The following is a 17,416-nucleotide window of genomic DNA, read 5'->3' on the forward strand; positions in this document are numbered from 1 at the left end:
TCAATGAGAATTATGCGGTATTTTAAACAAAACTATCATTACGGCAGTAATAGCTCCAATTTACCTTCGCAAGCCTCACAATGTCCTATAAAACCAGAGTTACACACACATTTATAGGATCCAATCGTATTAACACAACGTGCATTTGCTTTACAATTTGCTGTTCCAGTAGTGCATTCATCAATATCTACAGCAATACATACATAAAAAATATTCAAACCTTCTACTGCACCTAAATCTTTGAACAGAATTGAAGTATTATTTTAGCAAAGTATGCCTACCAGTACACTGTAGGCCGTCACCGCTAAAGCCATCTTGACATGCACAAGTAAAGGATCCGATAGTATTTGTACAAATAGCATGAGCATGACAGTTATCAGTATTAAGGGCACATTCCGGAATATCTATAAATAGAATGAGCGATTGAAAATTTCAATTATTTTGAAATCATACTGTAAATTTATTTGCAATTATTGAGATGAATTGTGCCTTGTATGTGAATATTTAATAATAGCATCATCGATGAAATGGATTAAAGATTCTAGCGATAGTTCGGTGGTTCTATTACCTTTGCAGTTATCCCCATCTCGAGTGAATCCGTTTCCACAGACACACTCATAAGATCCAGGATTGTTGATACAAGTTGAATTTCCAACGTTAATGCAAGCATTGCTATCGTCACATTCATTTATGTCTAAATTATTGAAATAATAACATTAATTACAAGTCTTTATAGTTACTATTTCTGATGGTGCTTAGTTATTATTTTCTCTGAAGCTTAAATAAGTAGTTCATAGTCAAGATGTGGCGGTATTTATCCATCAAAATAAGAAATAGGATAATTTACCGTCACAGTTATCTCCATTATATCCTTGATTACAAACACAGGTATAAGAACCAACTGAATTTTCACATGTAGAGTGTTGCGGGCATGCATTAGCATTGTTACACTCGTCAATGTCTAAGATGACACGAAATGGTAAAAACAGCAGAGTTTAAGATAATTAGACGTTGAAAAAAATTTAATCAGTCTATAATTGTGATCTTACCTTCGCAACTTTTACCATCACCACTATAACCCGCTTTACAAACACAAGAATAGCTACCGGGGTTATTGACACAATTAGCGTTCTCGTTACATTGATCTTTCATTTCAAGACATTCGTCAACATCTACATTTATCCAAATTAAGACACCTTGTTTAAATTAAGACTTTATGGTACCGCTAGAAGTTAGTTATAAGTGTATCTAGAGTGATAAATTATTAACTGATTTATCTAACTATACCCTGACAAGTTTTTCCATCGCTGCCTTTTTTGTAGCCATTACTACAATTACACATATAACTTCCAACCGTATTTAAACATATAGTATTATTTTTGCAGCTATTCGTACTAGTTTTGTTACATTCATCAATGTCTAAAAGACAAAAAATTCAATAAACACAGATATAAATGATTCTGATTATAAGTTCAATTAATATTATTATTATGGCAGGAAAGTTACCATCGCATGATTGACCATTGCCTGTATATCCGTTGCGACAGTTACAAGTAAATGAACCATCGTTGTTTACACAGGTTGCTTGTACATCGCAGTTATGACTATTTTCGGCACATTCATCGATGTCTATATCAATACGAGAAATATCGATAATAAGTTAATAACATGGTAATTATAATAATGACTGCTGCCATATATAAAATCTATCCCTTGCGGTATAAAATATAAATCAGAGAGATGCAGGCCATTTACTAGAACATAATCACCTTTACAACTGCTACCATCACTTCGGTAGCCATTAAGGCACGAGCATTGGTATGAACCAAAAGTATTAACGCACTGAGCATTGCTTCCACAAATGCCACTCATTTTGCACTCGTCGTCATCTTAATATTAAAAGTAAGGTATTTTAGTCTTAATGCAATTAAAGTTCTTATGCGTCATTGTAACAACATCTACATGCAGTTAGGTTCATTTAATAGATTAGCAAATGCTAGAAATCGATAAATATTTATTAACCTGTACAGTTAACTCCACTGCCAACAAAGCCAATTCTGCATTTACATGTAAAACTACCAGCTGTATTGACACAATCAGCATTTGCATGGCAGTTGTCAGCGCCATTTCGACATTCATCAATATCAGTACATGAAAGTCCGTCGCCAGTGAAGCCCGATTTACAAGAGCAATCATATGAACCGATATTGTCAATGCAAAGTGCATCTTTATGACATTTATTAGGTTCAGCACATTCATCAATATCTAGTGTTGTATTAAAAAAACATCGGATTAATTATTCTGCTTATCCATTGCTTATAAGATTCGAATTTGATATTTTAATATTACTGTAATATATTTAAGCTCGAGGTGGCCGAATAATTTTAGGTTATAGGTTTTTATATCTTACTTGTACAGGTTTTTCCATTTCCAGTATATCCGCTATTGCATGTGCATGTGAATCCATTTCCAGCTGGGGTGCAATAAGCATTAGCGTCACAGTCACTTTGTCCAGCTTTGCATTTGTCTATAGCTATTTTGATAGACAATATGAAATTGTCAAGGGCGAGAAGTCAAAAACAAGAAGTAGTCTATTTTAAACATTTTATCATGTTTAAGTTGCAGGTAGACAACATTTCATAAATATACTTACTAAAATTTTAAACATTTAACCGAATGAAACGAAATTTAAAATATCAAATTGCGATTGAACTATTTTTATTCGAGGCTCAGTTTAAGGCCTAAATTCCATGAGGTATAATAGTGTATATGCAACTTTAGATATAATCTAAATTTCTGTTTAAACATCATTGAAAATTTTCGTTTAGTACAATTTACCTGAGCATGTGTAGCCATTACCGGTAAAACCAGGCTTACAACTACACTGGTATGAACCAGGGGTATTAACACAATTTGCGTTCTGACTACATCGGTTGTCGGAGCTCCTTTGACATTCATTTGTATCTATAGACATATATTTATTACAAGCAAGTTATGGATTATGCAAGTTCTTATAAAGAGGACTGTAGCATGGTGTTTTTAGTAATTACTTTAAGTGTGCTAGACTACGACTACATTAAGCCCAATTTTCATCGGTTAAAGCACTTACCATTACATACTAATCCATCTCCAGTATATCCTGTATTACATTGGCATTTATAGCTTCCAATTTGGTTAACGCATGTTGCATACGGACTGCATTGGGCTGATCGTTTCACGCATTCATTAATGTCTAAAAATTGAGTGGAATTTAGAAACGTGCGCTGATGCCAGTTGTGTATAATGTTGATCAATGTACAATTTAATATCAAGAGTTGAAATAACTAATATAATTTGATCAATTGTTAGAGTGTAATATAATAATATCTTGTATTTCCAATTTGGTTTATAACTACGGTAGAGCACAATGTAATAACGACTGATTTAAGATTTTAAGCCTGGTAATTCTAAAATAAAAGCTTATGACTATTTTAAAGTACTTTTACTAACAATACGAATATAACTGTAACAATCTTTAATAAGTAGTCTAAAACTTTAAAAAGATCTCATCCAACCGTGACAGATTTTTCCATTGCCAGCAAAACCATTTCTGCAGCTGCAAGTATAGGAACCGTTGTTGTTAATACAGTTGGCAAATTTGTGGCAGTTGTGCTGATTCTTGGCACACTCATCGATATCTGAATACAATATGTCGAAAAGATTTTAGAGACTATCTCTAATATATTCCATTTCGACAAAAACTATCACAATCGCTTGTATTTTTAGGACTTTTGCTGTTCCTATTGAAAGTAACTTACCAACACAAGTTTTATTTTTCTGTTGATAGCCATGCTTGCAATTACAATGATAGGAACCAACTGTATTGATACAATTTTGAGTCTGACTATTGCACGCGTTAGCATTGCTGTGGCATTCATTGATATCTAAGCACAAATTGTTGAAGTACAAAAGCAATTAGGGCTGTATCTGGATCAATATTAGGTATTGATCGTTAGTATATCAATTTGCAAGACTTCCTACCATGACAGGTTTTACCGTTACCAGTAAAACCAGGACGACATTGGCATTGGAATGATCCCATAGTATTAGTACACTTTGCATGGGCATGACAATTATGACTGTTTCTGGCACATTCGTCGATATCTGCAATGGCAGCAGCAAATCTTGAATTATCTAGTTTTTAAGAACAGTTATATGCCTATTTTCTATTAATATAACTTACCTTTACAAAGACCTTGGTGCATGTAGTAACCGGGCTTACATCGACATATAAAAGACCCAGGAGTGTTAGTACATATTGAATTCGCGGAGCAAGAATTGGGATTTAAGCATTCATTAATATCTGTTAAAAAGAGATACATCAAAAGAATATGATCGAGTTAACCATCCCAGAAAATGATTTTAATCATTAATCCCGCTAAGTTATCAACCTGTGCAATTGGATTTGCCATTGCCAACATAGCCTGGTTTACATCTGCAATTGTAGCTACCCTGTGTATTTTCGCAGACACCATGGAGATGACAGTGATGGAGAACACTTTTTGAACATTCGTTTATATCTAAATTTAATAAATTTATAATTTTCTTATCATAAAATATTGTTGAAACTAACTGCTGTTACTCTCGAATATTATCTTATCCTGTGAGGATGATGGCTGATAGTTGCATAATAATATCAAATATTATCTTCGCAAGTAGATAGAATAAATTAAATACAGCTACTTCTATAGATGAAACTTTAAACCAATAATATCCGATATATATTTTACTAGTAATACCTGTACAGGTTCTTCCATTTCCAGTAAATCCAGCCTTACAATTACATCTGTAGCTTCCGACAGTGTTGGTGCATATAGCATTGGAATGGCAGTTGTCTTTATTTTCAGCACACTCATCAATATCTAGTTGTATCCATAAAACACAAATATTTTAAAACGTATTATATGGTTAAGGGAAGAATTTTGAAGAAAGTAAATGTCTTGACGATCTTAGCTTACCATTGCAAGTTGTTTTGCCGTTGCCACGGTATCCATTGCGACAGATGCATGCATAAGAACCGGCTTGGTTTTGGCAATACGCCATAGCATGACAAGAATGAGTGCTTGCTTTTTGACATTCATTGATATCTATACGTAATAGCGTTTAAGAAAAATTCTTAGTTTATTAGTTTGATTTTTGCGATTGTTATTAGTTTATACTATACCTTTGCAGCTTCTTACACCGTATTTTATATAGCCTGGCTTGCACTGACATGTATAAGAGCCTTTAGTATTCACACAGATCGAGGTATCGTTGTTGCAATCATTCTTTCCTTTACATTCGTCAATGTCTAAATGAAGAAGAAATTATCAAGCATCGTTTCAAATTTAGATCAGAAAATAAAGCAATTATACTGTAAATCATCTCTGCTGTTATGATTTTCCTTATTAAATTGTCATACAATATGTATTAAATGTTTGCGTTATTTCTTCGTAATTCTAACCGTTGCAGTTAATCCCATTTCCAGTGTAGCCTTTGCTGCAGTGGCATTGGAATGAACCTTGAGTATTTGAACAGTCGGCATACTTATGACAGTTATGATTGCCAGTAACGCATTCGTTGATATCTAAGATTTAAATTTAATTACCCATACGGTATCATAAAACAACATAATTCATAACTTGGAGTATTTTACGTTGTGTAATAGTTACTGCACAATTATTGAATGATCACAAGGTACCTTGACATCGTTTTCCATCTCCTTTGAAACCTTTTGGACATCTGCAACTATGTGATCCAGGCGTATTTTCACAAATAGCATTAGCATGGCAGTGATGAGTTCCATTATTACATTCATTGATGTCTTAAGGTGAACAAAGCATCGAAATTAATTAGGAATCTTACTAGAGGTTAGAAAGCAATTTTATGGATTTTACCAGTGCAGTGAAGTCCATCGCCTTGATAGCCATTTCGGCAGTAGCATTTTCGTTCATGATTACGGACGGTGCAATATCCTTTGTCATGACATTTAACTTGATTACAGACTACCTTGCCACTAGGTGTGCAAGTGCAGTTGTTTCGACAACGTCGGTCAATCCATGATGTACCAACCTGTAGAAAAGGTTCAAAGATAGTGAAAGAAATTAAGCCTTTTTTGGTCAATTTAGTGAGGCAATAATAATATTTGTAATACTAAATTTTATCATTAAATCTATTCAGTATTGCTATCGATGCATCCAGATATGAGTACACCTACGAATATTTTGATTACGGGTATTTTAGAGTATATTGTAAGCGAGCGCATAGTATGCTATTAGAACTGCTGCTAGATATTGTATAAATGCAGATTTTTAAAATTTAAATTACTGCTGTAATAGAATATCAGTATTTTTAGACTGTATATGCACTATACAGTTATACATGCATTCTGAATCAACTAAGCACTTACGTCAATATAAGCACAGCCGACTTTACAACCACAGCGATTAGATTTTATACATTTGTTGTTTTGGATAACCGTTCCTTTCGGACATTGACAACCTTCTGTACAAGTATCTTCATTCTCGTCACAATTAGGATTTGGATTGAAGCAGGTAGCAGGACAATTGGAAACACAGTTTGTAAACTGCATACCTTGAGGGCATTGCAAGGCTAGTAATGTACATAATATCCATTTAAGAAATGTTTAGTTCAATAGTTTAAAAAGCTCTCATAAGCAGACTATGGACATCATCATCCTTACGACATAAATTTGTTTTCCTCCATGATATCTTAATTCCGTTTTCAGCACAAGCAGTAGCATAGGTTTCAACAGCGGCACAGCGTACTGAATCCATATTGTCAGCATCCATACATACATCGTACATGCACGAGTCATAGTAGGTACTAGGATCCAAAGTAGCATGACAAGGCTTAAAGATATCGCTGTTGATAACCTGTTATTGAAATGGCGTAACATATAATAATACTATTAAGCTTTAAAGGAACTTATAAAATTTAGGAATGCATAATTTTAAGCGATATCTTTCTAAAAAATCTATAACATTATCGCTAAATGATTACAAATTGGTAGTGTATACTAGTGCAGAGTTTATAAATAATTTATTAACTTACACCACATGCTGTCTCTGCGCGTTTTTCAGTCGTTGGATCCTTATTGCAATCGTTAGGTACGTCAGATGGAGTATCAAGGCATTCTGGAGCACTGTTATTGGACAACCAACTGTTTCCTACATCGTTATATGTTTTACCTAAGGATCCACCCTTCATTAAAAAGTCGTCTTTAGGATTGCCATTATAATTTCCGCATATACCGCAAACTTTATTTTGATAAGTGGCGGGTAAGTTGATCAATAGCTGATGATTACCGTTCCAGATAACCACCAAGCCATGTACAGTTTTTACTACTACTCTACCACCAATTAGATTAATGGATACATTCTGATTTGGATTAGCAGGTACATTGATTTTTTGGCCGTCAAGCAAGACTACATTTTTGGGTAATAGTGCAATTTCCATGCCATCTACTAGGACAAATGCTGATTTGGTCCAAGTAACCTATTTTATTTGATAAATTACAAAATGTCAAAGTAAAATCTATAGGCAAAATGCAACGTAAAATTTCTTTACTAACTCGCTTATTGTTTCTACGATGCTCATTTTGGCCTTCTACAATAAATGCAGGATTATCGACGCAGTCCTTTACTAAAACATATCGACAACCGCCTTGGAAATGAATCCAACGGTTATCGAATGTTCGATAATGAGGATCACCCATAGCTGTACATTTGCCGTATTCTAATGAAAGGATTTGTAATATTCCGTAAATTCATGCTTAGTTACATTTAAAATTTATTATTGAAAATTTCTGTATCATATCTACTTGAAATTTAGCAACTATTATATCATACTTCCGCAAATAACGCCATTTCCGCTGTAACCTGGTCTACATCTGCATGAATACGAGCCCGGTGTATTAACGCACCTAGCATATTTACTGCACTTATGGCCTCTTGCAGCACATTCGTTAATATCTGCAATGTTATGACATACAATCGTTCTTTAATAGTTCAATATAAATTCTATTACTACAGAATTTACTGTCTTACCAACGCATTGGGTTGCTGGACCGTTCCTAAATTGTCTACGTCTTGTAACTTCAGTATAACCTGGAAGACATACACATTTATAGGAGCCGATAGTATTGACGCAGCCAGTATTCTGAGGGCAATAACTTTTGGTAGCATTGCACTCATTAATATCTATTTTATAATTTTTTTGGAGACAAGTTAGGAGAAGAAAGCAAAAAATGAAATTAGTACAGGTTAATACATGCTGTATCTTTTATAATGAGGGAGCGGTTGGGTAAGCGCGATTTTCTAGCAGTGATGGCAGAATTTTATTGAATTTAGTCTCTTAGTATACTAAAGACACGACATTACTCCATTACCGGATATGACATTTATTTACCTACGCAGCGTCTACCATTGCCAGTAAATCCTGGTTTGCAAGTGCAAGTTACTCCCGACCATGCATCACCGTGACATACTGCGTTTGGATCACAATCAGAAAAGCCAGCGGAACACTGATTATAGGCTATGGAATAAAGGGTAACATGTTAGAAATGTATAGCCATAGGAATTCATATGCTGCATATACCATTACTCGATCAGCTATTATCTCTACTTGAAAATTTTAATTTCTAATGTACAATAATTTCTTGCAATTTTTCCTCTTAGTGGATTGAATGCATTTAAAGTGATTGGTTACCATCATCAATCTAGCAGTTATTCATAATATTGTGAGGCTTCGCTGTTTTGCTTACGGAATTTTTTAGGGCCACAAATCAATGGTCCGAGGGCAAATTTAGCCAATTTTGTAGATCCGTCGACGTCGCTAAACTTGACTTTGGTAACAGGAAGAGAGTTTTTATTTTGTAGTAATCCAGCATCACTTCTCCATAATCTACCAGCACCACCATCGCAGTTACATAAACCAGTACTATTAATACATGCCCTGTTTTTACCACATGCACATTTATTATAGCCATCACTACCTCCCCATCCTAACTGCTTGATATTATTACTGTCAAACCAATAACCGAATGATTGACCGTTGGCAGCTTTCAATCGTGAATTTTTGCAGTCATATCGAATACCTAGAAATCAATCGAGTTATATAAGGCCTTAAAGATATATTTAATCTTTAGTAACGTTATGGCTGATTACCTTGTAAGCAGTGGCTTTGAGTTTTAATTAAGGCCTTTAATTGGGCTATTGATGCACCGTGATATGAAATAGCGCGTGTATAATAACCATCGGAACCCTTTGAGCCAACTGCGTTATCCCCTGGACTATTATGATTGATTATAGTCAGAGCAATTCCAAATCTTCTGTTTTCAAGATCGCAATGAACTGGGAAAGGAGCTACACCACCAGGACCATCTATAAATTGGTGTGATGTTAAGTTAGTAAAATGATCATATTATATTTATTTTTGTGATAATGTTAGATATATAAGTACTACTAGGCCATTAAGCAAACGATTGCTGCTATCGATTTTAATTGGAGCAGAGTGTTTATATGCTTTACAGGAAGGTTTTACTTATAAAATTTCTTGATAGACGCTATTGGTATTAAACAAGAAACTATTAACTAATTCAGAGTATTATCTGAATATAATTGCGGCTGTAATACTACCTTTGTTTTGTTTAGTTTTTTGATCTTGAATATATCAATTAGTCAATAACACAGTCGTTTATATAACTATAATTAGCACTAGCTACTCTAAAAGTTCGATTGCATCCTTTGATATATCAATACTTGATTCATAATTATGTATCTATACCTGGATCGATTGTATAGGTACCACTATGGGCGTCATTATCTTTACAAAGGACATCGTAGCAGTTCTTGGGTAAACCTAAGACAGTGTAGATACATAAAGCATATCTTGTGAAGCTGAGACCAATTGGAATTAGTGAAATCATGCAAAGTACGTTAAGTTTAAATTTAATTTAAAATCTCATAATTACCAAATACACGAGAGGAACATTCGACTGGCCCAATTTCGAAGACTCCTCTACTACTGTGCCTTAAACCTCCAAATCGTACTCGTGCAAGAGGTAATGACTGTCGATCGAAAATATAACCACCATCCCATCGTGTTTTGCCATCTAAAACATCGCAGTTGCATAGCTTATTGCTGCCAGCACATGTTTGAGTTTTACTACAACCACACTGATATCCTCCTTGTGCACCTCCCCAGAAACTCATGGCTTTATGTGATCGAGATACTAAGTAACTATACCTATAAGTGAGGATTGTGTTTCCATGCGATAAGAAATGAAGAAATGTTACATAAAGACGTTATGCTGGGCAGCTAATAAAATCTTACGTAAAGGATTGAATATAATAATACCTGGGTTTGTTACTATAAAGTAAGGGTGCGTATCTGCATTCATAAGAAACCCATTGCTTACAGAATTGGGACGCATTTACGAGTGCTACGGCTTGAGAAAATGAAGCATATTTATAATAAAACGAAGGACCATAGGATCCAGGAGCTCGGGCAGAATTAGGAACGCCCTATATAGTAGATACACAAGCAACCAAGATATAATTTTAAAATTAATAATTTGTAGCTGAACATTAGAATGATTATTATTGTAGAAAAAGTGTTTAACCTTAGGGCCATTAATATTGTGATTAAGGATGGTTACGCCAATATCTTTATACGTTTGGACGTCGCAATATGCTTTAAACGGTTTTAGCGATCGTGGACCATCTAATTTGATATTCATATTAAAGATATTAATTTTCACTGGATACGATAATAAACTCAATTGCTTTCTTATGCAAACATGACAGTAATTCCTAAAGTTATAGTATATAGGTTATTGTTTGCAAATTACCAGAATCTAACGTATAGAAACCATTTGATCGGGCAACACCGGCAGCTTTTAAATCGTTACATGTTGGATGGATAGCTGTTGGGATAAACACAAATATTAAAATTTTTACGGATTATTGAAAGACCAAAATTAAGAGTATGCACTTGATGAGTATAAATTCATAGAACTAAAATTGACATACAAAAGCAGCGAAGTTTCTCAATATTGTATAAACTGTAAGAGTTTGATCCTAGATTTCGAAACTTTAATCCCATAACTGGTAAGTTATTTTTATCAAGTAAATCTCCTAAATCGGAACGGAATCGACCATCCATAGTATCACAATTACATAGCCTATTTTTACCACCAGCGCATGATTTCGTTTTTGAACAGCTGCAACCAACGCCTCCATCAACGCCACCCCAGTGTCGTACATCTAAGACAAAATTTATCAACAATCAAGAATAATAAATCTCAACTTTATGTTATTCAATAGATAGAGTAAGACCTACAAGTTAACTAAAAGTATTATGCATACTCATATAATTAGTTGTAATTATCAGCTGAAGCTAGACCTCAAAAACTAGTGCAAATTAAAAGGTTCCATTACAGTCAAGTGAGTTTTGTACTATATTTGACAAATCAGTTGGGCAGCAATAACTGTCTAATAGAAGCAAACCTTTGTCGTTGGAAGAAATCCATGATAATGAAATTTCGTTATTAGCAAAGATTGGAGCATTCTTACACTTATAAATCACATGTTGAGTACAGTATGTTGAAGACTTTGTTAAGGATTTTAACTGATCCAAGTCCACATTTGTATAATTGAAGCGAACAGTTTTGGATCTTGCATTGGCTGGGGGTGAATTCTGAACGGAATTGCTACCCAATTTATCATGGCCAATTTCTGTAACTCCATAAGCTGGATCTGTATTCATATCGCAATATGCAGGGAAGGGCTTTACAGGTCCATATCCGTCCTATAAAATATGACTATCATGATCAAGATTTGCTACGGCATGACTCAGATCATACTTTTACGCGCAAATTCTATGCATTCTTGTATTAATACCTTTATGAATAGTATCATAAGCTAGAACTAATACAGAATTTCCGTTCTTTAACCAACTTATTATAAGTAATAATGACATGATATGATTTAGACATGATAGCACCTACCGGATCAATAATATAAGGATTACTGACTGTAACTCCTCGAATACGTCGAATATCATCACAATTTTTAGCAATTTCTAAAATTTTCATATGTAAATTTATCATAAGATTAGTCATACATAATTAAAATTTTTTGGCAGTTAACGGTATTGTTATTCATCATAAGCTGCAACATATCATAATTGAAATATGGTTGGGATGCTTTAGCCTATACAACAGCAACTGCAGATTACAATGTTTCTCATTTAGCGTACAGAGAAATTTTACTACTAATAGCATTACATGAACAATAACAGATTCGAAACCTGATCGTGATAGAGTCATTTAAGTCAGCTGAAATAGTTCTACAGTATACTTTTGGGCTTTCAAAATTTCTATACACAAGCTGTACACATCCTTTTTATAGGAATACCACTAGAAAGGAATCTAAGTCATATAACTGTTTCTAGAAAGGAAGTTATCAAACTTTAATACGGTCATGCTACAATGATCTCTTTTATGAAAGCTCTTTGCTGCTGACACAGTACAATAGTGTTTGGTCTTCTAAAAGCTCGCTTTAATTAAAGAATGGATTATTACTTGAAGGGATTAAGTAAACCTGCAGTATATGTTGCAATCTGTTACTATAGTATCAGTTATATGATTAACCTATTTTCATATCGACTGTTTGTAATATCGATTTAGTGATATTACCATTGGAGGAATTCATGATTTAACCGATACTAGTGCAAATCCTACAATAGCGATTATGTTAAGATTATCGAAAAAGTTACCATAAGCATATGTTGAGCAGCGTAAGGGTCCAAGAAAGAAACGAGCTCGCATGGATGCCGAATTTCCTCCCATTTTCATTTCTGTGACAGGTAAATACCTTTTATCAATGATTGGACCGAAATCTGTTCTAAGTACGTTGTCTGCTTTATCGCAATTGCATTTAGCATTCGGGCCTCCGACACAAGTACCGCTCATTCCACATAAGCAACCTGTCCAACCGTCACTGCCACCCCAGTAATTCATGTTAACACCTTGGCGAGATACCCAATAACTCATTAAATTACCAGAATTATCGGTCAATCTAGCATGCCTACATTGGTATTTGACTTCTTGGATACAAGATTGAGATACGTCGATCAGCTGCTTTAGCTGATCCAAGTCAGCATGTTGATACTCAACAGGGGATTTATGAGCATCAGGTCTGTTTAATCGATGAAGTGGCACACCAGCAGCAGGAATATTGTGTTGAATCACGGTTGTAAATCCATCGCATCGTGCATAAAACTAAATTATTGAACAAGCAGAAGAAAATAATCATTATGCAATCACAGTGCAAAGTAAAGTATTACTTTGATTCTAGAATTTACCGGTTTTAGATCACCAATACCATCAGGATCGATCGTGGTTAATGAAGAGCTACCTTTACGTTTAGCGCCGGGAATATAAGCGCATGCAGCATATATATCTATAAACATATTTCAAAGTACTCATTAGGTTTTGCTACCGTAAATATTCGTATGTTTACTTTAATCGTCGATCCAAAGTGACTGTAATACTATGATCACTCTGATAAGCTTGATTATAAAGGTGCATGCAGGTTATATATATCTGTAATAATATTTTTACGTATTCATTAGATGTCTGTACCGTAAATAGAATATTTGACAAGACATCTTCATTTTCATTAACATGATTCTACCTTTGCGTAGGATTGTTAGGATCTTATTAAATTTAATACCTGAGCAAATCAATCGGCCAACTCGAACAGCTTTATATTGATTTCCTGATATACCCTCGACTTCTATTCCTTTAATTGGAAGCCTCCTTCGATCTTTAACGATTCCTTTATCACGGCGTAAAACATTGTCGCCTTTATCACAATTGCAGCCAAAGTTTTTACCACCGCTACATTTGCCATCAACACCACAGTCACTTTTAAAATCCTGCCGTGAATTTCCCCAATAGTTCATTTTATTACCATTTCTGTCAAGCCACCAGACGCTGCTTTGACGTCTACCAGCTTTGACATACATGGGAGCTTTTTGACAATCGTAGACTAATTCTTGGCCACAAGCTGCTGATACTTCGACTAATTTGACTGCTTGACTATAGCTTACACGATAATCTATCGAATGTACATATCGAGAGTTGTTCACTGGGACTGAGTCTTGTTTCGTATGAGTTAGAATGGTTAAAGCATAGTCAGGATCAACATGCATTTCGCACCGAACATAGAACGGCTGAGAATTGCCTATTTCATCATCGAGCAAAATGATACAAGAATTTATGAAACAGGTACTTTAAGAGCTGATGAATAAAAATTGAGCTGCAAAGACTTACCATCAGGGCCATCAGGGTCAATAAGGTAAGTTCCACTATATCTATGTCCAGCATCAAAAGCCTCTTGGCAGGTTCTTGGTATACCTTTATAGTTTATGCAAGATGATTTAATAAATCAAGTTTACTTAGAGGCATGCTACGTTGAGAAAAATGTACTCTATAGAGCAACCAAATATATGAGCTAACGAGATAAACGGAAGCCACAAATTACTGATTGTACTTTACAGTTAATTATGATATATTCTTAACTGAATGGATTCTAACATACCAAATTGACGTGATGAACACTTTAGCGAGCCAAGTGTAAAGTTAGCGGCACTATTTGATTTTACCATGGAATTAAATCTAACAATTTTAACTGGTAAATTATCCTTGTCAGTAATTAGTCCACCATCTCGGCGTCTTTTACCATCTTCAAGATCGCAATCGCATACTTGGTTTGGTCCACCAGCACATACTTTGCTGTAGCCGCATGGACAACCTTTATAGAATTTGGTTATACTATTGCCCCAAGTATCGACCTTCTCTCCTTTTGGTGAAACCCAAAAAGTTCTTGAACGAGTTCCTTTAAATAATGGCGCGTTAACGCATTCAAAATTGATATATTGCGAGCAAAATCCGGACACTTTAGTTAAGGCAGTCAGCTGAGGCCAATCGACTCCATTATATCGTACATCTTGATTATACGAATCTTCTTTGCCAGAGCGGAGCCGAATCACTTCCGCTAAATCATGTCTAATCTCTGTTATCCCTAGGCCTTTTATGGTATCAAAGTCGCAATAGACAGTAAATGGCTCAACACCACCTGAACCTGTGAATAGTATATTTAGAACAGTAGTATATCATCAGAAAGAAAGTATAGCTTCAATCCATAATTTCAGAGCAGCTTTTAATAGTTACGTACCGTCTGGATCAATAATATAAGATCCACTTTTAGAATTTGGATTGCGTTGTCTAATTGCTTCACAATCTCTAAATATTCCTAATTAAGGTGTTGGAAATTTAATTTTTAAATCAGTGTGGTAATTTTATAAAATTTCGGTTTAAATCATTTCAGATTCAACACACGATTATTCGATTATTTATGTCATAGGTACGAACCAACTGGAACGGGAGAACAGTAGAGCTTGCCCAAAGAAAATTTTCCTTCTCGAGGCGGTTTTGCATCGCCAAGTCGTAGTTCCTTAACTGGTAATGCATTCTTGTCAATAATCAGTCCTCCATCACTAGTTTGCCCATGTCTACCATCACAATTGCAAGCAGCGCCAGGGCTACGGCAAGAACCTAAAATTCAATTGTCATTATTGATTTAATCTTAAATCATAGTTATGCAATATACGAAAGATCAGATCAGAACCATCAACGACAATTAAATGCAATGAGAATTTGTGTTTTGTCCAATAGTAACCTGTGATGCCGCATGCACATCCTTGCTCATTTCCGGTTACACCGCCCCAGTAGTTCTTAGCATTTCCATTTCTATCGACCCACCAACCATATTTATAGGAATTAGAGGTCATAAGTCGAGAATTATGACATGTATAGGAGAGTTCTTGATAGCAAAAGTTAGACATTTTAACGTAAGCGACGACTTGCTGTAAGGAGGCACTGTAATACTGAACAGATACTCTGTAAGATCCGGCACCATTATAGTTGTATCCTTTGACCTAGAAAAGAAATTGAAAATTATTGTCTTTGGTAATAGGCTTATTGGTGTAAAACATGACTACAGAAATGTAAATTTTAACGATATAACAAATATGGCTTGCACAGACGCCATACACGACGAAAAATTGAACATTAGCTCTTTAATTTCGTTTGCAGACTTTGCTAACAAGAAATCAAAGTCTTACTGTATTTCATTTTGAAATGCCGTACTTTTTCTCGGAGTTAAGATTACTACTTTGCAGTGCAATAGTAAATGGAATTGGCTTACATAAATATCGAATAAAATTTCTATAAGATATGCGTAATTTGCCCTTAAGTGAGCGAATAAGAAATTGCATAAGAATTTCACATTTAACGAAGCTATACTGCATAGGTTTACACCAGTTTCAAAAAGTTCTTTTTCCCTGGACTAGCTGTATACATTGAATATTCGTTCTAGTCATCTTAAACCTTAACATGTTTATTTATATATTGTATCCTTGATACTCCATTTTACCAGATCACCTTAATTTACTGCAATAATTATAATCTTTGATGTTTCTACGTGTTATGCATTATTTTTGTGTTGTATGGCTGTGAGTCAAATTTGTAATCATGTATTCTTGGTTTACTAAGCGCGTTCGATTACTTCAACGGTATCTGACATTGAGCAAAACAATTTTCTACAGTAATAAGCTTACGTTTCCGCATAAACGATTATGTGAAATTACACCAACTCCAAAAGAATGGTGCGACATATCGCAGTAAACTTTAAATGCTGCAATTGGTCCAGAGCCATCTGGGTCGACAGTGAAATAGCCGTTGGCTTTGGTTTTTGTCTTCTTTTTAATCTCATCGCAAGAAATCGGTATTTCTAAAGTAAAAATATTTCAAGATATCGAATGCCTTATTAAGTGGATTAGCTAGAAATATCGTTGCAATTTGCTTCTGTAATTGAGCTATCTAAATTTAAAATTGTCTCAGAGATTTTTTATTTTCCATGGTAGGGCATTTGTAGTTATTTCTGCTGTATGGATAAATTTCAAATCACTTGTTTGAAATTTAAAACTTACTCTCACAATTTTTTCCATCTCCTTTATATCCTGGTCTGCAAGCGCATCTATAACTTCCAGGCATGTTAAAGCAATTCGCCTGAGAATGACATGTCGAGTTGGATTGTGCGCATTCATTTATATCTAATAGAGTTAGTAAGATTTTTGAGTTGAGACCAATTTGGGTAATTTACATACGCGTTGTTGAAATAAGATTAAATCTAGCAATATAATTTATACCTGTGCACTGAAATCCATCACCCTTAAATCCAGGTTTACATTGACATTTATACGAGCCAGGGTTATTGTTGCAAATAGCTTGGCTATGGCATCGATG

The 17,416-nt window shown here is 34.7% G+C and overlaps 1 protein-coding gene across 1 annotated transcript in view; it reads right to left on the bottom strand.

Annotated features, from left to right (window-relative positions):
* Positions 1–258: 258 nt before the first annotated feature.
* Positions 259–17,416, bottom strand: part of TRIADDRAFT_33213 (uncharacterized protein) — a gene marked incomplete at both ends in the record, with an annotated part of 60,420 nt that continues 43,262 nt past the window's right edge. The window contains 6 exons of the mRNA XM_002117857.1: positions 259–404; positions 848–961; positions 2,023–2,265; positions 2,839–2,964; positions 4,021–4,143; positions 4,785–4,901. Of these exons, the coding sequence (XP_002117893.1) occupies positions 259–404; positions 848–961; positions 2,023–2,265; positions 2,839–2,964; positions 4,021–4,143; positions 4,785–4,901 (869 nt within the window). The remainder of the gene's footprint in view (positions 405–847; positions 962–2,022; positions 2,266–2,838; positions 2,965–4,020; positions 4,144–4,784; positions 4,902–17,416) is intronic.

Source organism: Trichoplax adhaerens, genomic scaffold (assembly GCF_000150275.1).
Source record: "Trichoplax adhaerens TRIADscaffold_31 genomic scaffold, whole genome shotgun sequence".
In the NCBI taxonomy this organism is placed as follows: Eukaryota; Metazoa; Placozoa; class Uniplacotomia; order Trichoplacea; family Trichoplacidae; genus Trichoplax; species Trichoplax adhaerens.